The 22,831-nt window shown below is 42.3% G+C and overlaps 1 protein-coding gene across 12 annotated transcripts in view; it reads left to right on the top strand.

Moving 5' to 3' along the window:
* RIMKLB (ribosomal modification protein rimK like family member B) overlaps positions 1 to 22,831 on the top strand; it is a 95,944-nt gene that overhangs the window by 30,137 nt on the left and 42,976 nt on the right. For all 12 annotated transcript variants that reach the window (XM_087888435.1, XM_087888431.1, XM_087888432.1 and 9 more), the window contains exon 4: positions 13,113 to 13,343. In XM_087888435.1, coding sequence (XP_087744561.1) covers positions 13,113 to 13,343 — 231 coding nt within the window. The remainder of the gene's footprint in view (positions 1 to 13,112; positions 13,344 to 22,831) is intronic.

The following is a 22,831-nucleotide window of genomic DNA, read 5'->3' as shown; positions in this document are numbered from 1 at the left end:
TAAAATTGGAGAAAATAAAAAGTGGAGATTGTAACAGTCTCCACATACAGCATCATGTAGATTCAATTAAAAATAACTATGCCAGCTATTTAAGATAATACAGTAATATGGCTTACTCCTATGTTTAACAACTATCCCAATTTCAAATTATACTAGCTCTTTAAAATATATAATGACATTAAAGTCTAATTGAACTTTAACTATCCTAATGAATTTGTTGATATTTTAGAAAATCCTAAGAGAGGAGCAGGGCAGAGTTGTCCAAAAGTCAATAAGAGTTGAAATACTAAAAAGGGCAACAGATGATGGTTAGATATAGAATACTTCTTAATATTTATGCCGCACACTGTTGGCTCATATTTAATTGGTTGTCCACTGAGACTCCAAGATCCCTCTCACAGTTACTGTATTAAGCCTGGTTTCACCCAGTCTATATGTGTACTTTTGGTTTTTGGAAACCAATTGTTCATAGTAGTTCAGCTAGCATAATGTTAAAACGTCTTAAAAAGCATTTCAGTCATAATTCTAAAAATAAAATGCTGAAGAGGAGAGCCTCTTCCAGTTCTCCCAGTAGAAAATTATTTTTTCTACTGGGAGTGTGGCTGTGGTGCAAAATCTTCCTTTCTGCCCTCACAAGGTCCTTATCTACATACCGTATTTTTCGGAGTATAAAACACACTTTTCCCCCCATAAAAGGGTGAAAATTTGGGTGCGTCTTATACACCGAATGTAGCCCCGCCCATCTGCTGGCACCCCAGAAAATGGGGCGCACGGAGGCGGCAATAGGCAATGGCAATCCCTGCAGCCTGAAACAGCTGATCTTCGGGAGGCCGATCCAACCGACAACCCGTTGCATGTGCTAATCAGGCTGTGCTGAAGCTGAAATTGAAACGGTCTGTTTGCTGCAAGGAGGCAAATTGCTGGGAGGCAGGGCAGATTTTTTTTTCTTGTGCTAATCAGGCTGTGATGAAACTGAAACAGGCTGTTGCTGTTTGCTGCAAGGAGGCAAATTGCTGGGAGGCAGAGGGAGATTTTTTTTTCTTGTTTTCCTTCCCAAAAAAGGTAGGTGTGTCTTATAGTCCGGAGCGTCTTATACTCCGAAAAATACGGTAATGGCCATACTTGCAGTGCTGTGTTTGCATTTGTACATATGGTGGATAACTAGCCACATTGACAGTATCAAATTATTTGCATGCCAAATTAGAATCTCCTTTAGTATGTATAGGATAATAGCCTTCTAGTTTAGCTACAGTATAAAGATTCTTGTTTGGTTTGGTGTGGCTTTAAGTTAAACTTTCCTTGAAATTAGTGCAACTCTGCAATAAACAGCTAAGCACAACTTAGCAGCAATGCAGTAATGCTTGCTTTACAGCTAATGAAGTGAACTTGTAGCAAAATCTGCCTTTTACAGTAATGTTCTTTCTGTAACATTTTGAAAAATCAGGATTAAAAGGACAATCAATGAATTGGTTTGGTTTTTGTGTTTTTTAAGCATCGATATGGAAAAATGTCTAGATAGGCAGAGCAGAAAGAATTACGGTATAAACTGTGTATAATTATAGCCTTTTATCTTTACTATAGGGTGAACTTTGAAATGTATATTGGATATGTTGAGAACTGGAGAAATTAGGAATTAGGCTTCTTGCTAAAGTGCTTGAATCTTATCACCTCCTTTGCTAAGACATGTTCAGTTGTTAGGATACCAAGGAAAGAGCTTCCCAGAATTGCCCTGTTAGCAACAGGACTGCTGCAATATATTGACTATCTCACAAAATATACATTTAAAAAGAGAGATTGTTAATCTTCTTTTATTTTTCAAAGGAATATGAATTTTTACTTTTACAGAAAACAGGAGAAAAATGCCTAATTTAATTTCTTCAAATTTTTAAAACTCACCAAGATGACACTAGGCAGAAAACAGAATTTTTAAAACAACAGTATAAATAATAAGCTACAAAATATTTAGAAAAATGTGGGATAAACATCATCACCACCAGATGAGCTTGCATCTGGCTAACCATCTGCACTCAATGGGGCCAGATCTACATGGACAGAAGTATACCTCAAACTTCTGGTTTGACCCAGTACTCTTCAAATCTTCATAAATGATCTAGATAATGGGATAGAAGAGGAACTCATCAAATTTGCAGATGATACCAAGATTTGGGGAGGGGGGAGAATAGCCAACCCTTTAGAAGATAGATGTAAGCGTCAGAAGAATCTTGACAGACTTGAGCACTGAGCCCTATCCAGCAAAATGCAATTCAGTAGTGAGAAAAGTAAGGACTTACATTTAGGCAGGAAAAAAACATATGACAGATACGTATCCGGCTCAACAGTAGTCACAGAGAGATTTGGTGTCTAGTGGACTGCCATTTAAGTATGAGCCAGCAGTGTACTGCAGCTGCCAAAAAGTCAGTACAGCCTTACATTGCATCAATATAAAGAAAGTATTAAGATCATGTGAAGTGAGAATACCATTTTATAGTGGTATAAAATTCCAATATTTGAAGAGCTGTTTATTTATTTATTTATTTTATAATGCAATTTATATGCTGCCCTATCTCCCTATCTCCAAGGACTCAGGGCAGCTCACAACGGTAAAGATGCACAGTTCCTCATTAAAAGACAATATAAAATTAAAATTCCAATTTAAAACAATTTAAAATTCATTAAGAAACCCCTCATCAGTCCAGGCTGCGGAACAACCAGGTCTTCAAATCACGGTGGAACGAGCGAAGGTCAGGGGCCATCCGGAGCTCCAAAGGAAGTTGGTTCCAGAGGGTGGGTGCACCCACAGAGAAAGCTCTCCCCCTGGGGGTCGCCAGCCAACACTGTCTGGCCGACGGCACCCTGAGGAGGCCCTGTCTGTGGGAACGCACCAGGCGATTGGGAATTGTCGCTGGCTGCAGTGGGTCTGACAAATATCCCGGGCCTAGGCCATGAAGGGCTTTGTAGGTAATAACCAGCACAGAGAATAACCTGTTACAGAGAAGAGGGGGGTCAGCCTATTCTTCAAAGCACCTGAGGGAAGGGGGACAAGAAATAACAGAAGATTATCAAAGAAAGATCCAAACTAGAATTAAAGAGAAATTTCCTAACAGTGAGAAGAATTAATCCTGGAGTTGTGAGTGTTCCTCCTTTTCAAGAAGAGGTTGGACAGCCATTTGTCCAGAATGGTATAGGGCCATGATGGCATGTGTGCCAGAAGTGGTACGCAGAGCCATCTCTCCGGGCATGCAAGCCATCGCCCGTTGCTCTTCCATGTTCTGGCGTGCTGGCCAGTTGGTCTTCACGCACGCTGGAAACCGGAAGAGCAGCTGCTCGGCGTGCGAATGTGCACTGGGCAGCTCTTCCAGTTTCTGGCACACACGTTCGCTTTTTGGCACTCGGTGCTGAAAAGGTTCGCCAACACTGGTATAGCATCTCCTGCTAGAAGACCTCCAAGGTCCCCTCCAACTCTATATTCTATGTTCATCATCATGATATTAGCAATTGTCTAATCCACTGCAGGATGAAGGCTTCTTCCGCATGTTTCCAAGTAATATAGTCCTGAGCTTTCTTTTGCCAATTGGGCCTGCAATACTTGCTGATGTCATTGCTCCATCTTGTTTTAGGTCCTTTTCGTGGATACTTTTATCAAGTGGGATCCAATCTATGACTGTCTTAGTGCACCTGACATCAGTTTTTGCTATGTGACCCTCCCATTTCCATTTCAATTCTTTTACTCTCTTGATGATATCATATACTTTTTGTTTGTTCTGTAATCCATGTGCAGATTTTTTATCTTATCTAGTAATGCCGAGCATGTATCTTTCCATGGCTCTTTGCACCACTTTTAGCTTTAGTATCAATTGTGAGGTTAATGTCCATGTTTCACTGGCATATGTTAAGAATAGGTAGCACACACTGATCGAAAACTTTTCAGGCATAGGGTGAGATTGTTCTGGAAAATTATGCTTAGCTTGCCGATCATATGTGATCCATTGTGCTGTAGCCACTCCTGAACCATGCCTGCTCCTTTGTCTGTACATCATTTAATGTTCTCAATAGTCTTTTTGCTATTATCTTGGTGAAAACCTTGTAGATGACTGAAAGATAATGGGTAATAGTTCTTTAAATCAACTTGGGCCCTTTCTCTAAAAATTGCTTTAGCATGTTTCCATGCGTTGGGTATTTTTTCTTCTCTGAGGCATCTCGAGTATAGTTTTGCTATATTTGTATCTTGTGTAAACTGACCACCAGCTTTCAGCATTTCAACTGTAATAGTCATTTCCTGAAGCTTTGCCATTTTTTATTGATTTTATGCCACTTGATACTTCCTCCACTAAGATATCTGGCATTTCCTCTTTCAAGTCCAAAGGGAGCTTGGCTTCCGGTTGCGTCATGCTAAATGGAGGACTAGGAATTGTGTAGCTGCTTATCCTAGTTCTCCCTTTTCTGTGTCTGGCGGTTGTTCCTGCGCCATCGTGAGCCGTGGAGAGGCTTGCGAAGAAGGGGAGGTATCGGGGCATGCGAGGAGGTGGCTTTCCCGCATGCCGGCAGATTTCTTCTCAGGATACCAGCGCAGAAAGAGGGCGGCGTGGGATCGCCCCGAAATCGTGACTATACCAACTGGAGAGGGGAGCCCGCCAGCGTGGTATAAGAATTCTACTTTACTAAGTTAGCTCAGAGCTGACTGAACCTCCTGCCTAAGAAACGTATAAGATTTGCCATTTACTGGGGGAGCGGCTGAAATGGAGAAATGGCTGTCTTGTAAACTTCTTGCTGCTAGCTGTTATTTCCCCCTCAGAAGCAGTTATTGATCTCCCTTTGAACTTTGATATTATCAAAACTTCATCTTCTCCCTTTTTTTATTTGAATATATTGTCTGTTGGATGAGGAATAATTGACTGATCTTGTTGGAGACGTAGTGAGATTTTCTCTTTTACTTCTCTCTTTGTCACATTATCAGAAGAGACGAGCCTTTTGCCACATCTTGACTTGAGATTTTTTTTTTCTTCTTTCCCCACTGCTGAAGACGGAGACTGCCCTTGGTTGGTCTTGTACTGCCACCTAGTGGTGGATTGGGATATTACAACTAAAGGAAAGGAAAAGAAAGGAAAGGAAAGGAGGTGGGAAAAAGATATATATACACTGCCTCATAGTAAACATTGAAAATAGACTAATTTGGATATATCAAGAGCTGATGGATTAACTTATTTGATTTAAAAGACTTGATTGATATATTTATTCAACAAAGAGTAGAGGAACAGTGGTTGTTTTCAGTTATGTCTACATCTTCAACTATTACCACAACAAATAAGAAAATTATCTCTCTGCCTACCGCTGTAACCCCAAATTCGACGTATTTAGCTTCTAGAAGAACATCGGAAGATATGTCGGCGACGGGGAATACGCCCTCTATGCAGGCTCTTCAAAATATGTTACAAGCCATCCAGGAATCAATGGCTAAAAACCAGGAGTCGACATCTAAGAACTTTGAGGACTTGGGAGCAGATGTGAAAGCGGAAATGAGAGGGGTTAAAGAAGAAATTAAACAGATGCGAAGTGAACTGGGAGATATACGACAGACATTAATACAACAAGAGGAAAAAATGAAGGAGATAGAGAAGAAAACGGAGAAATGCGAAGGACGGATGGATAGTTGGGAGAAGAGACAAATAACCATAAATAGAGAATTAGAAGAAGAAATAGTTTTTCTGGAAATGGAGCGATCTTCTTTTTTCCTTAGAATACAGAATGTGGCGGAAGAGAAAGGGGAAAAACTGGATGACATTGTAGGAGAAATAGTTGCAGAAACTTTGGAAGCAGATAGACTCATGATCCAACGGGATATTGATGAGGCCTTTAGAGTATTCACTAGTTACGCAAAAAGGAACAATCTTCCTCGGGAAATTCATGTTCGTTTTAACAAGAAAGCTTTGTGTGAAGAATTTTATAAACGAACAAGGGATCAAACTATTACATATAAAGGCCAACCGATAATAGTTTTGAAACAAATCCCACGTCGGGTAAGGGAACAGAGACGCAGATATCAATTTTTGACGACTTTCCTGAGGAAAAATGCAATTTCGTATCGTTGGTTATTGCCTGAAGGTTTATTGATGACATGGAGGGATAAGAAGGTGAGGATTCGGAGTCTTCAAGAAGCAAGAGAATTCATGGAACAACAATTTAATTTGTCAGAATTAGATGTTGAAGGAGAAGGGGAAAGTAGAAGTTTGGAGGAATCGCAAGAGGAAGAAGAGGTAGAGGAGAGGAGAGAAGGAAAGGCGGGAAAGAAGGGTGGGGGAATACGAAAAGCCGAGGAATTAACAGCACCTCAGAGGGAGACAAGACAAACAGTTAAGAAGGCTATAACAGCGGGAAAGTAAAAACTTAGGTGAGAAAAGAAAATGGGGGAATTAGTGCGTTTGATATCTGTAAATATTAACGGTTTAAATGCTCCTAATAAACGTAGTAGGATTTTGAATAAATTAAGAAAGGCTAAGTATGATATTGTCTGTATGCAGGAGACTCATATAAAAAAAGATCAAAACCATTTGTTAGAATGCCGGGCGTTGGGTAAAACTTATACCTCATTAGCAGGTCAAAAAAAAAGAGGGATAGTGGTATATGTACGACATCATTTGAAATCCCAACAGGTTTTTGCTGACCAGGAAGGCCGGGTTCTCATGCTCGAAATAGAAATTGCCCAGTGGAAGTCTTTATTGGTTTGTATTTATGCCCCTAATGATAATCAGAGGACTTTTTATCAAAACTTATATGTTAAATTGGGGGAACTGGAATATGAACATGTCTGTCTAGTGGGGGATTTCAATGCTGTAACGGATAGAATGCAGGATTATGTCCCGGGAAACATACAAGGAAGGTTAAAGGATATTAAGAGAACATTACCAAAAATATGTAATGATTTAAGGGAGGAATTTGGATTACAGGATATATGGAGGTTGAGAAATCCCAATAAAAATCAATATACTTATTTCTCTCCCAGACACCACTCGTGGACCCGAATAGATATGATATGGATGTCTCTTGAGTTGAGGGGGCTGGTCTCAGAAGTGGAAATAGGGCCCAATCAGTGGGCGGATCATAACCCGCTAATGGTAACTTGGAAGATCCCACATTGTAGGAAGAGTAGATGGAGAATGAATATAGGTATCCTGAAAGATGAAGAATTCATGAGTAAATTTAAGAAGGAGTTATATCTTTTTTTCCAGGAAAATAAGAAAGAGGATACTTCAATATACAATACATGGGATACGGTTAAGGCAGTGATGAGGGGATGGTTAATCAAATATATGATTGACAAACGTAGGGCGGGTAGGAAACACCGAGACAACCTCTTGAATAAATTACAACGGGTGGAAGAAAGGATGCAAAATGGATTAACCCAGACAACATTGATAGAGGAAAGGGAGTACTGGCAACACCAGATTAAATTATTAGATCAAGAGGAATTAGCAAATAAACTAAAGTGAACTAAACAAATTTTTTTTGAAAGGGCGAATAAAACAGGAAAATGGTTGGCTTACCGGCTTAGAAAGGAGCAGGAACAACGGAGAATAGAAGGGCTGAAAGATGTAATTGGGAATTTCCATTGTACTAAGGAAGGCAAGAGAATGGTAGCTCAGGATTTTTTCACACAGCTTTATCAGAAAGGAGAGGAAAATATCTGTGAAATTCGGAAATATTTGGAAAAGACAGACTTGCCTAAAGTCTCGGAAACGATGAAGGAAATTCTTAATGCAGAATTTACGATGGAGGAAGTAGAAACAGTTATGAAAGCACAGGCGAATGGCAAAACCCCGGGTAGAGATGGCCTTCCAGTTGAATTATACAAAATAGTGTTTGACGTGATAGGAAGACACATGACGGATTTATTCAATGCGGTTATGAAAGAGGCTCAGGTTCCAGTATCTTGGACTGAGGCTTATATTTCTATTATCCCAAAAGAAGGAACTGATCTATCTCTTATTAAGAACTATAGGCCAATATCATTACTAAACTCCGATTATAAGATATTTGCGGGGGTTCTTGCAGCTAGGCTTAGCTGCTTCCTTAACCAATTCATTCACTCAGACCAAAACGGCTTCCTTCCTAATAGATATCTACGAGATAATCTTAGAATTATCATGAATACATTAGAATTTTTCGAAAATCGCCCAGATAAACAATTAGCCCTAATTTTTGTTGACGCCCAAAAGGCGTTTGACAGAATCAGTTGGGAATTTATGATTTCTCAATTGGAATATATGGAGTTTGGTGGGAATTTTATTCGGGCAATTCGAGCTATCTACCGGGAGCAGACTGCAAGAGTTCTCATAGATGGAGAGGAGACGGAGAGAATTCAAATTCGTAGAGGTACAAGACAGGGATGTCCCCTTTCCCCATTGCTATTTGTATTAACTTTAGAGCCCTTGCTTAGAGAAGTGAGAGGAAACACGGAAGTAAGAGGAATGAAGATTAGGCAGGAGGAAGTTAAAGTTCAGGCTTATGCAGACGATCTTGTATTTATCTTGGATCAACCACTGGACTCGGGCCTGAAATTATTATGCTTGATTAGAGAGTATGGGAAGGTAGCGGGGTTAAAGATGAATGAAGAAAAAACTAAAATCCTAGTGAAAAATATGACTCAGATGCAAAGGCAACAGCTGGAGCAGTTAATGGGCTTAAGAATAACAAATAAAATTAAGTATCTGGGTATATGGTTGACCGCCAGATGTTCCTCCATAAAGGAGGATAACTATCTTCCTCTTTACAGCCAGATGCTCAGAGACTTAGAAAGATGGAAAAATCTCCAGCTATCAATTTTGGGAAGGGTGGCAACCATTAAGATGTGCGTGTTACCCAAATGGTTATTTCTATTCCAAACAGCCCCGGTAAGGTTGAATAAAGAGTTTTTTACAAATTTGGATAGGAGTATATCTAAATTTATCTGGCAGGGAAAGAGGCCGCGGATTAGACTTAAAATGTTACAAGAACCCAAAAATAGAGGAGGATTTGGACTCCCAAATTGGGAGCTCTATCACCAAGCAGCGAACCTGATTTGGGTGAAAGAATGGATGGTCCTACAAAAGAGACGACTTGACATTTGAGGGAGCCGGTCTTCAACATGGCTGGCACTATTTTCTATGGCCGGGAGCATCCGGCCGTCCTAGACACTTTGATGACCACTATTTACGTAGGACGCTTGGGTACACTTGGGAAAAGGTTAGAAGAAGAGTATATACAAAAGTTCCATGTTGGATTTCGGCGCAGGAAGCTCAGGTTTACCCGACATTGTATAAAGGGGAGAAAACCTTGACGTATGAAGGTTTCTTGGATGTTCAGGGTAATCCGAAGTCACGAGAAGTATTAACTCTTCAAGGATATAAGATAGACTGGTGGTCTTATTCGCAAGTGCACTCCAGGTATAAAAAAGATTTACATAGTGAAGGAATCTACCGTAAAAGACAAGAATTGGATAAGATCTTATTAGGAGGAGGGAAAGGGATATTATCTAAATGTTATGCATATTTATTGTCTCTGCAGATAGGACAGGATGTAGTGAAGGATTGTATGATAGCATGGGGGCGAAATTTTGGATACCCCCTTGACTTCCAGCAATGGGAACAGATTTGGTTGAAAAATATGAAATTAACCATGGCCTCCTCATATAAAGAAAACATATATAAAATGGTCTACCGGTGGCATCTCCCCCCGGCGAGATTAGCTAAAATGTTTCCCGGGACATCTGCCTGCTGTTGGAAGTGTGGTTACAGCAATGGAACCTATTTTCACCAATGGTGGACCTGCCCGCAGGCGGTTAAATATTGGAAAAAAATACGGCAATGGATTTTGGAAATTACAGAGATTAATTTGGAATTAAGACCAGAGATTTTCCTATTGGGGGCAAAACCTTTGAATGTTAAGTCAGATATATGGTTCTTGTTGATTCACATTATCACTGCAGCAAGATTAGCGTATGCGCAGGAGTGGAAAAATCAATACTTACCGATAGATTTGAAAATAATATATAAAATTAATGAGTGTGCGGAATCAGATAGACTAACTAGATTGATCAATGGTAAAAAAGATTCAGAATTTTATAACAGTTGGAAAGTATGGTACGATTGGGTCCAGAAAAGGTGGGATAGAATAGACATATGATGATGTATATATATGATGGCAAATATGTATGTATAAAGGAATGATTTTATACTTATGGACAATGTAATCATATTATACCATGGTGGCAGGATTGTATATTTTATTTGTGTATTAGTGTATAGAATATATTAATTAAAAAAAAATTATATATCAAAGGGAGCTTGATTTAACCTGGTGATTTTTAGCACCCTCTGTCTTTGGCACGGTCTTCCCGCTGCCATGTGTAGTTGCCCTAGGGCAGGGCTGTCAAACTTGCGGCCTGCGGGCTGGATGCATCATGCACTGGCCACGCTCATGCCCGGTTAGCAAAGGGGAAAAAAGTCACGATACATCACATGATGCTGCTGTGACGATGTGAGTTTGACACCCCTGCCCTAGGGCCTCCCGGGAATGAGGGCCATTTTTGAGGTTGTACTGGCATGTGGGAGGAATAAACCATAATCTTCCACCCTGGTCCAATGCGGGTTGGCAGATGTGATCACTGTTAGTCTGGGGAATCTATCATGGCCTGTTTTCCTTGGGAGACTCTTCTGGACATGTCTGATGACATAACCCACAATTTCATTTACCCACACAAGCCCCTTTGCCTTATCAAGGCCCCCATCATAGAAGAAGATGTTCTTGTTTGTTACTTTGGGTGACGGATTATCCTTGTCTGCCAAATTTTGTTTTTATTTTATGCAGAAATAATATAGAATAACATGCTTTGTTATTCCAGCATAGAATAAAAACAAAAATTGGCAGCTAAGGGTAATCCATCACCAATGCAGGCCAATCCATCACTATGCAGGCTTCACTAACTTTCTGAACCCTTGTCTGGACAATAACCAAGACTTTGGCAAGGTCAGAGCCAATATAAACTTGAGTGGTGTCATGTTCCAACAGGAAGAGAGTATGTCAAAACATGTTTCTTGTGTCCCACTACATGATATTCTGTAATCAGTGAAAACCTAGATCATGTCCTCCTATGAGATCTAATGGAGCAAAGTTCTCTATTCTTCAGACTAAATCAGTGGTTCTCAATCTTTTCTTCACTGTCCTCCCTTAAATGCCTTTTGCCATGGATGATGGCCACAGACCCCCAAAACTTAACTCAAGATTTAAACCATACCATTTCTTCAAGCCTTTGCGCATTCCCTTTGAAGACATCATGGCCCTCATCTGCAAACCACAGGTTGAGAACCACTGAACTAGAGAATTCTTTAGGAAGGGCAAATAGTTTTCTTCTTTTTCAATTCTTGAAGGAATATGGAATATGGAATATCACACATCCCCTTGGAGATGGTATTCCTGGGGCTCTGTCCATGAACATGTAGAACATGTTTATCCCCTCCAGTCCCCCCCCCCCTCTAGGTCAGGGGAAAAACTAATGTGAGTTCAGAGGGGAACCATTTGCTTATACTGACTAAATCAAAATGGCTTGACTCTTCTTTAACATCAGCAGCTTCAAAATGATCCAGCAAGTACCTAAAGCCTACTACCTTAATTGTTAAGCAATTACATAGAGGTAATTGCCAAGTTTCTGAGTGGAAATAACTCAAATTCTTCTCAAATTTGAAGACTTCCTATTTACCTTGTTTTTTTTTTTAAAAAAAAAGTTTGTACCACTATCAGAAATAGGATTTCCTATTTTATTTCACATACCCTGAACATATTAATCCATGGAAGTACATGAAAGAAGAATGAAAGCTACAATTCTCCCTTTTCTTCACCCTTTCCTTTTTATAAGAAGGCTAGTGAATAGGAAGTTTTAAACTAAATTTTGTGCAAGACAAAAAAATGTTCTTTCTTGACCTCACGTAGAGCTTTGTAAAAACAAAAATAAGCAGTGAAATTGGAAAGGCTATTGACACATAATCTTCACAGATTTAATTGTTTATATATTAAGGGGAATGTATAAAAATATTAAACTAGTATTCAAACTTAAAAAAGGCAAAAAAAAAAAAGGCCTGGTGAGTGTGACCTCCTTAATCATAATACAGCAATTGAAGAATACAATAAAATTCAGTTGAGTACTGAAGATGTTACATGGTGGGTAATGAAAGCAAACAGTAAAGTTTAGAGAACACCAAGGACTGCACAACACAATTCAACAAAATACAATTTCTTAAAAAGGAAAAGAAGTAATAAAAAGTCAGGAGCTCATGTTCAGATACAATGGAGCTAGGTACCGTGTTTCCCTGAAAATAAGACCCTGTCTTATATATTTTTTAACCCTGAAATAAACGCTTGGCCTTATTGCCATGCGCTCAAAAGCCTGATTGGGCTTATTATCAGGGGATATCTTATTTTGGGGAAAACAGAGTATTTACTACCGAGCAACAGAAAATTCCCCAAATATCATTATGCAGATAGTTCCAAGTTCAAAATGTTTGAAATTGAAAATTGCCATTTCAAAGATACTAAACTCAGAAAAGAACACACTGTACTTGAAAGTGTTGCCCTGAGCTTGGAAGAAAACAGAGCAGTTCTAAGTTACGTTTTTTCAAGAGTAAGTGCAATAAATACTGTGGGGTCCCCAATCCCTGGTACCAGTATTGGTCCATGGTCTGTTAGGAACTGGGTCGTGCAAATGGCAGATGAGCAAGTGAAGCTTCAACTGCATGCAAGGGATCTAGGTTGCGTGCGAAACCATACCCCCACCCCTGGTCTGTGAAAGACTGTTTCTTCCGAAAACTATCCCTGGTGCTAGAAAGATTGGGACCGCTGATTTATACTGTAGTATACATAGTACGTAATTTATAGTGTTATTTATGCAGACCACCAGGACTTTGGTGTTTGTGTGAAAATCATGTAAAACCTAATGCAATGGGGCATGATATAATGTAACAGCTATGTGTCATTTTCCAAAAGTTAAAGGGACTGGATATACCATTCTGTTAGATTAAATATAGTGCTTTTTTCTTTATTAACTATTTTTAATCAAATTTGCATGTTTTTGTTACTCTTTTTTGCAGGTCTTCGGGTCAGTGGGGAACTCATCACTGCTTACCCGCAAGTAGTGGTGGTTCGTGTACCAACACCATGGGTGCAAAGTGATAGTGATATTACAGTCCTTCGTCATCTAGAGAAGATGGGCTGCCGGCTAATGAACCGTCCACAAGCCATACTTAATTGTGTCAACAAGTTCTGGACATTCCAAGAATTGGCTGGTCACGGTGTGCCTCTTCCAGACACCTTTTCTTATGGTAAGCCAAGAAAAATTCCACAATTATTATGCATTTGTGAAATATTAACTGAAACTAATATTAAGTGCATCATCAGAGCTTTTGTGTTGACAGGAAATGATCCAACATATAGTTCAATAGGTCCCTTCTTGTAATTTAGTTTTAGCACAAGCAGCTTCCTGCAACTGAGACTTTGTCATGTGTTTGTGTGTGTGTATACATACATCCCCTCGCCATTTAAATCCAAGGAATAACATTAAATATACATAGAGTTGGATTAGAAGACCTCCAAAGTGTTCATTTATATTAGCTAGCAATCTCTCATGGGCTGGTAAGATGTAGTTTTCTCTAGCTTCATGATAGCCATCACATGAGGAAGATATGTTTCTTTTTGTCCCTTCTCCATTCCTACTTTCTTCTTTGGTGATTTTCTGATTTCAACTGCTTCTATTTCTTGTCTTGATCCTAGTTTCTTCTGGAACTAACAAGGGTTTAGCAGCCAGTGGTGCCTATAATCCAACTTGGTTTTCCAGTCATCACCTTTTATAGAATTCTCATCTTTGCCTTTTTAATGGTTTATAATATAAAATACAAAAATACAAAAGCAAACAATAGGAAAAGTAGGGGAGGAAAAAGGGAAGAGAAAAGTGTAGAGAAGAAGGAAAAAAGAAAGAAAAGACATTGATTTCCGATTCCCTTTGATGCAGTAGAATAAGAAGTAACATTGAACCTCAACTTTTTACTTTTACATAATACTAGTCGTTTCTATAACAACAGATCTATCTAATCAGTAAAAGCCAAAATCAAAGTTTCATTTTTTTCTATCTCAAGTACAAAGTCCAGAAGCAGTTTCCAAGTAGAAACAAAAGTACTTATGTTCTTGTATTTCTTCAAAACAATCAATTTAACCATCTTTTTTAACTCCAACAACTTTTGCAGCCATTTGTCCATTGTGAGAATTTAAATGTCCTTCCATTTTTATGCATAGTCTTGTTGCCTTTAACATATATAATATCAAAGTTCCAAATCATTTGCCATTAAGCTCAAAAGAAAAGTTTCTGGTTTTCCAGCACGCTGCTCCTCCAATCCATTGATTGGGGGAAGCTCTCCTCACGTTGCTGGGGAACTGAGTGCAGATTTTCCTTGGCTGACCACGTCCCCTCTGTGTCACTCCCGTCAGTCTTTCTCACTCAGTGACTGAGGGAACTTGTGTTTCACATAGCTCTTTTAAAATTTATTCAAAGTCCTTGGCTGCTTCCTTAATTAATTTTTTATTTTAGTTTGTTATTTTACATCCCTTTTCTGTGTGATTGGAGCTGCATCATGGGATTGGTGAGGCTGCTGGGGGAGTGATAACGTGCCTGGGGCTCCAGGCCCTTTCGTTCCTTCCTTTCGATCTATCAGCGAGGCAGCTATCCGGATTCCGACCCGGCTGGGCGGATCCGCGACCACTGTTAGCCGCCGGCGCTTCGTTGGGTTCCTAGCGAGCTGGGATAACCACAAGCGCCTCAGCTCCGATGTTTTGGGCGGCTCCGGAGCGTCTGTCCATGCTTCCGACAGGCTCTGAGGTCCAGGCGTCCCCAAGTTGCGTCTCGTCAGGGATCGGAGCTGCCGGCCGCCATTTTGGATCGCCGCCGTCCTTCGTGCCGGGCGTTTCGACGGCGCCTTCCTCAAGTTAATCTTAGCACCCTTAGAAGCAAGTCCGCGGAGCGGAAGCCCACGGCAGCCCTTTGTCAGTCGGCGCCCAGCTCGTAAATGGCCAGGGAGGCTGTAAACTGATTCCCTTCGCTGCGGTCGCCATTTTGGAGGACGGAGTTTTCGCGGCCGCCATTTTGAACGTGAGTTAGCAATGGCGGATTGGGGACAGACTGTTCTGGCTCTAATATAAGTCCAGACTTGTAAGGCCTGGAGTTTAGCTGGACGCAGGGCTTGAAGACCTTTCCCCACCGAGTGGGAATATCTGATTGCTGGCCCGGGTGTCCCTTATACAACTGTTTATTGCTAGCTGATTTAACCTTTGCTGCTTGGGGACACTCCTGCAGCTGGTTATCATAATGGCGGACTTGGAGTTGTCATCCGACATGGAGCAGGATGCTGCTCCGACTACTGAGGCAAACCAACGCAAAGGGGGGAAGAAGCGCTCCAAAACCAAACATATTACTTCATCCAGAACATCTCAGGCCGCACAACTTGGAAGTCGGCATAGATCTGAGTTACAGCGTCACAAGGCGCTTGAAAAACAGTTCGATAAAGCAAAGAAGGCCAGGGACCAGAACACCTGTCCCACAACCTCTGCAGGGTCTGATGTTTACCAGGACCATTCCAGTGCTTCTTCGGTTTGCTCGGAGACTTTTACGGCTACTGACCATCGCCCATCTACTTCTTCCAATTTAGAAGCGGTGCGTGGGGTTTCTATGTCTTTACCTAACGTATCCTTGGTTCATCAAGCGGCCCAACCGGAGCGTTCCAGACCATATCCATCGGCTACCATTACCCCGACAGCTGCTGGACTGAGACCAGAGGACCACACTGGCCAAATAGATTTGCAGTCGATGTTGTCCAACGCGTTGGCCAAAATCTTGGTGGCCGGATTACAACAAGGCATGGGCGCTCTTCAAACAGCTCCCAGCTCGTCAAAGCCGCTGACTCAACTTCTTCCTCAGCCTAAAGCAAAGGACTTATCTCAGGTCGAATATGCCTCCTCGGAGGCGTCTGACCAGGAGGAGGATTGTCCGGAGGACTCAGAATTCTCCGAGGACGAAGGCCTGCCACCGGAGAAACCATCATTTACTGGACTGTTTCGTCCTTCAGTTTTTAAATCGCTTTTGCACAAAGCCAAAGTGACCACTCAATTTGGACTATTGACTGCCCCTCCCTCTGACACAACTGCCCAATCCTTGTCCACACACGATGCTTTGTTTCAGGTGGCTAAGCAGGAGAAGGACGCTATTCCTTGTCCACCACTTTTTGCAGATGTTATCCAGAGTGCCTTCGGCCAGCCAGGTTCCTTAACAGCTCCTAGTAACCTGGACAAACGCCTTTATTGCGCGGCGGCAGAGTTGGATGATATCCTAGCCTTACCAACGGTAGACGCGCCCGTGGCCAACCTTTCTTCGTCCTCAGTAGTGTCAGCAGATGCTATGGACGGTTTGAAGGCCGACGAAAGAAAGACTGAAATGGGATTTCGTAAGGCCCATCAGGCGGCTACTTGGGCAATAAAAGCTGCAACAGCGACATCTTTTTTCAATAGAGCAACGTTGATTTGGCTCAAACAGCTACAGGAGCGTCTTCCCACCGCCGACAAACGCGTACATCAGGATATTAACAAGATAGTCGCCGCTACGGAATACTCGGCGGATGCGTCTTTAAACGCCGCAAAATTCGCAGTGTTTGGCATCTACAGTTACTAATAGACGTATGTTTTGGCTCCGAAATTGGAAAGCCGATTCGAAGTCAAAGTGCAAGCTAGCTTCATCAACCTTTAAAGCTCCGGCCTTGTTTGGCGCTGCTTTAGACCCTCTCTTGGTGGAAGATAAAGAAAAACGTAAAGTTCTTCCTTCTTCCTTTCGCAGACCAGAACGCAGGTATACGCCGTACAGTAATCAACAAACATTTCGAACCTATTCGGGTTCCAATGGGTCCTATACTCAACGACCATTTGGTCACGGCGGTGACCGTTTCCAGGATTGGCAGTCCTTTCGGGACCGACAACGCTCACAACCATCTTCCAAGCGTCCTTTCAGAGGTGGCGGACCCCGTCCCAACAAATGTGGCAAATGACTCACAACATCCAGATGCCATTGGTGGTCGTCTCCAGCTGTTTCATCATCAGTGGCAAATTTCAATGGCCGAAGAGTGGATCCGACACACCGTTCGTTTCGGCCTTTGCCTCGAATTCGTCGGGGTCCCTCCCAGCCGATTTTGTCGCTGTCCAGTATCTCCAGTCTTACACCAAAGACAACTAATGGGGGCGGAGATTACTCATCTCTTAACCATCAAGGCCATAGAACCAGTGCCCGAGGCCCAAAGGACGAAGGGGTTCTATTCCATCTTGTTCCTGGTCCCCAAGTCTTCGGGGGGGCACAGAGGTGTTTTGAACCTGAAGCACTTGAACAAGTACATCCTGTATCGCAGGTTCAAGATGCAGTCCCTTTCGTCGATTCTGACATGTATCCGGCCGAACGATCTTCTGCAGTCGGTGGATTTGAGGGAGGCCTATTTACATGTTCCGATCCACCAGGCGCATCGCAAGTACCTGCGATTCGAATACAACTCTCACCATTATCAATACTGTGCGATGCCCTTTGGTCTCTCCTCCGCTCCCAGAACCTTTACGAAACTTGTCTCCGTGGTAGCCGCATCCCTGAGGGCTCTACCAATTCGTCTTCTGTGTTACCTAGACGACATCCTTGTCCTATCATCTTCTCTGCATCAAGCGTCGAGCGACATGGAGACAGTGCTAAGAGTCTTTCAGAGTCACGGATTCACCATAAATCACAAGAAAAGTCATCTGGTTCCGACGACAAGGATTCTTCATCTGGGGGCGGTGATAGATACAACCAAAGGCCAGGTCTTCCTGTCACCGGATCGCGTCAAAGACATCAAGTCATCAGTCTCTCAAATTTCGGCCAGCCGGACGGTTCCGATTTGGCGCCTATCCCAGGTCTTAGGGAAAATGGTGTCCTGCATCAATATCGTTCCCTGGGCATGCAGACATACGAGACCGTTGCAATGGTTCCTGCTCCCATTTCAGAAAGCCAATCGCAGCACTTCTCCGTCGTCAGTTCGGCTTCCACCTCAACTTCGGTCGTCACTGATCTGGTGGACGTCCCCCGCACTTCTTCGGGGATGTGTCTTCCTCGAAGTCGACCGACTGGTTTTAACATCAGATGCCATTCCTGTGGGCTGGGGGGCTCACCTTCTGGATCACGTAGTCCAGGGGCGTTGGTCCCCGTCGGAGAAGGCGAACAGCATCAATTGGCTGGAGTTGAGAGCTGTTCGCCTTGCTCTCCGGCATTTCCGTCCAGTCTTGGAGGGCCGTCACGTGTTGATCCGGACGGACAACATGACAACCAAGGCTCACGTGAACCGAGAGGGAGGCACTCGGTCCCGGAGCCTCGTGATCGAGTCGGAATTGCTTTTAACCTGGGCGGAACGTCACACAGCATCTCTAAGAGCAGATCATATTTCCGGAATTTCCAACATGCAAGCGGACTGGCTCAGCCGGGAACGCATCGACCCAGCCGAGTGGCAACTCCATCCAGACATCTTCCCAGACATAGTTCAGCGTTTTGGAAAGCCGCTCGTAGATTTGTTCGCCACTCCCAGCAACGCACAACTACCAAGATATTTCACCCGCTACTAGTGCCAGGAGGCGGAGGGTTGCAACGCATTGAGGTGCCAGTGGCCGGACGGGCTTCTATACGCATTTCCTCCGCTTCCTTTGATTTCTCAAGTAATCCGGAAAGTGTTGCTAGAACAGGCAGAAATCTTATTGGTGGCTCCTTGTTGGCCGCGCAGACCGTGGTACGTGGACCTATTGAGCCTTTCCGTCTCTCCACCATGGACAATACCTCAGCATGTCGTCTCTCTCGGCCAGGGGGTCATCGTCCATCCAGAGCCCCAGTGGCTCCGATTGACCGTCTGGCACTTGAGAGACGGCTGCTGAAGAAGGACCGACTATCGGACTTGGCCATTGAAGTTATCCAATCGGCCAGACGTCCTTCGACGACTCGTATATACCAAGCTTCTTGGAAGGCTTTCTCGATTTGGTGTTCAGGACACCATGTGGATCCGACTTCGGCCGACATCCCAGATGTGTTGGACTTCCTCGAGAATGGTTTGGCTAAAGGTCTGAAGCCTGCCACATTGAGGCGCCAGGTGGCGGCGCTTGCAACTGTCCTTGTGAGTGAACCTCATCGTTCATTGACGCAGAACCCACGTATCTGGAGTTTTTTGCATGGTGCTGCTAATATGTCACCACCGGTAGTCCACCGTTTCCCGACTTGGGACTTAACTCTAGTACTCCAAGCGCTTACCTCGCCTCCCTTTGAGCCGCTGGCTTCTATCCCGCTGAAGTTCTTAACTTTCAAACTTACATTTCTAATAGCGATAACTTCACGAGGTGGATTTCTGAACTGACCACCTTGTCGGTTCGAAGTGATCTTTGCCAGTTTTATCCGGATAGAGTAGTGTTGAGGTTGGACCCTTCCTTCTCACCAAAGGTGAACTCCTGGTTTCACCGGGCCCAGGAGCTCATTCATCCAAATTTTTGCCCGGATCCTCGGAACCCGAGGGAGAAAAACTGGCATACTCTAGATGTGCGACGGGCTCTCCGCAGATACGTCAGGAGAACGGCATCTTTCCGTCGTACTGAGGCCTTGCTCGTTTCATTCCACCCTTCCACTATGGGGAAGAAGGTAACACCAACTACTGTAGGTCGCTGGATCAAAGCCTGCATCTCGACGGCATATTATAGCAAGGGCAGGACCGTTCCGGGGGGTATTTGTGCCCATTCCACCCGCAGTGCGGCGGCATCAGCAGCCTGGACGACTCAGGCATCAGTTCTTGATATATGTCGAGCTGCATCTTGGACGTTGGTTTCGACATTTATTCGACACTACAAGATTGACTCATTTGCTGCTGCGGAGGCATCCTTTGGCCGTAGAGTTTTGCAACAAGTGGCGGAATTCCGGGACTCAGGGAACAGTCAGCCTCCTGCCCAGGATCTATAGCTTGGGTATATCCCAATCAATGTATTGGAGGAGCAGCGTGCTGGAAAACGGACGTTGACTTACCTCTGAATGTCCCTTTTCAGTACGCTGCGACTCCAATCCATACCCGCCCGTTGTTTGGGCTTCCTGTTCCGGAGTTACCTTCCGTGTTCCTGTTTTGTTTTCCTTGAGATTCTTGTTGAACTTGGACCTCCTGTATCTTCGTGAGGACAGACTGACGGGAGTGACACAGAGGGGGCGTGGTCAGCCAAGGAAAATCTGCACTCAGTTCCCCAGCAACGTGAGGAGGGCTTCCCCCAATCAATGGATTGGAGTCGCAGCGTACTGAAAAGGGACGTTCAGAGGTAAGTCAATGTCCGTTTTATCTTTATATTCATTTTAAGAATTTTATATATTAGAGTATGAATCCTACTCCAACATTTCTTTGTTTTATCACATGTCCACTATAAATGGTAAAAGATTCCTTCTTTACATTTACATTTTTGTTATGGTCCGCCAGCAGCCTGCAGAGCTAGCAGCGGAGTCGGACAGTGAGGAGGCTGGGGAGGACCATGGGCCAGTCCTGGAGTCAGGAGAAGGCCCGGACGAGGGCTCTGTGTCAGAGGCAGAGATGGGGCCAGGGCCATCTGGGAGCAATGCACGGATTCCGGAGCCTCCAGAGGCAGATAGCAGAGAGGCAGAGGAACAGGAGGAGCCTGTTCCTAGTGCACGCATGCGAAGAGCTGCCAGAATGCAAGAGCAGCTAAAGCAAAAAGGACGACTCGGGAGTAAGGCCAGGAGATGATTAGCCCCTCCCAGAAGGCTTAAAAGAGCAGCAACTGCTCTTGGGATCTTTGTAGGAAAGTAACGTTGCTACATTTGTTTCTTGTCTCTTGTTTCTGAACTTTTGCCAATAAAAGCCTTTGGCAGGGTGCCAAAGAAGATAAAAGTTGGTGATAAGGCCGAAGGACTGTTTATGAAGAATTTGTTTTGGACTTAATTTGGACTAAGCTGAGAATGAAGTAATTCTCAGCTGTTCTAATAAAATATGTTTGTTTAGGACTGATTGTATCTGGTAATAACTACTTGGGCCTAGGTCACAACAATTTCAAACATTCATTTGAAATACCTTTATACATTCTGGATAACTTGTCTGGTGTTAAATACCAGTGATACATAATCTTAAAGAAATTTTCCTTTAAATTAATCCTTATAATCCTTTAAATTATAATTTAATGTAAATTTAAAACCTTTCATCCACATATTCTCTCATTGTTCAAACATAACATATCCAAAATTCCTTGCCCACTGAATCATACAATGTTCATACAAACATGTTCACTTTCCAAATTCAATTTTAATAACATTTTATAAACCTTCACAATAATATGTTCATCACTACCGCACAGTAAGATTTCCAATTCATTTTTGACAAAATCAAACGGATAACTCTTTTTATCTAATTTAAATCTTTTTTTCAATTGTAAGTATGTAATTGTAAACCAATGGCAGACACAACCTTCTGATTCTAACTCCTCCTTAGACTTAGGGTGGGATCACCAAAATTAAAAGATATTTTACTGAGTCCACCAGTCCGCCTTCGACTCCATTTCTTTTCTGAAGAAGGCTTCCTGGGGGGGACACCCAAAGAGGCATCTTCATAGAGAACTTTGTTTTATATTTATTCCATACTCTTAGAATGGCATGTCTAACAAAATGGTTGTTAAAAACAACATTTACTTTAACTTTGTCATTATCATAAATAACCATGCCATCCAAACCTTAATTAATGACCTTCTAAATCAAGTAGCCTCTTGTTTTGGCGATTCACCGACTCTTTTAGCCAGACCAAACAACAAGCATTGAAATACAGTTTCAAATCTGGTAAACCCAAACCCTCTTTCCTTAGCATCTTGCAATAGCTTGTATCTAATTCTTGGTTTTTTTCCCTTGCCATATAAACTTGGAAATATGCCTCTGCCATTGTTTGAATGGAATATCAGTTGCAAGTATTTGTAATAGCTGAAACAGAAAAAGCATCTTTGGTAAGACATTCGTCTTAATTACAGAAATTCTACCCAATATTGATAAATGCAATTTGTCCCATCTTTGTAAGTCCTTTTTAATATCATTCCAGAGAAGCACATAATTATTTTGAAACTGTTTTGTGTTTGTCAACATAACCCCCAAATATTTCACCTTTTTCTCAACCCTAAAACCAGACTTTTTAATCAATATATCACAATCTTGAGAGGACATGTTTTTAATCAGCATTGTTTTCTGTTTGTTTATTTTAAAACCTGCTAAAGCCCCTAACTCGTTAATTTTCTCATCAAATATTCTATATTGTTTTTGGGGTCTTGCAGGAATATAACCAAATCATCAGCAAATGCCCTCAGCTTATAAACTTCTTTCTTGATACTTATACCTATTATTTTCTCATCTTGCCTAATATCTCTGTTCAAAACTTCCAACACCAAAATAAACAAGTACTCTTTTGAATTTCACATGAATTAGTTAAATCATCATTGATAACAATATTTGCTTGCTGTGACATATAAACAGCTTTGACTCATGGAATAAAATTTTCTCCAAAGTCCATTTCTTCCAGCACTTTAAACATAAAAGCCCAATTTAGATTGCCTTCTCTGCATTTAAGAATATTAGAGCTGCCTGTTTCTCGTTATGATATTGTAAATATTTAATATTATTCAAAATAGTCCTCTCATTATCCCTTAACTGTCTTTTTGGCAGAAAGCCAGATTGGTCTTCATGAATGTATGCCTGTAAAATCTT

Source organism: Pantherophis guttatus, chromosome 2 (genome assembly GCF_059756535.1).
Source record: "Pantherophis guttatus breed Tessera chromosome 2, ASM5975653v1, whole genome shotgun sequence".
NCBI classification, from domain to species: domain Eukaryota; kingdom Metazoa; phylum Chordata; class Lepidosauria; order Squamata; family Colubridae; genus Pantherophis; species Pantherophis guttatus.
This window is presented reverse-complemented; position numbering and strand designations above follow the sequence as displayed.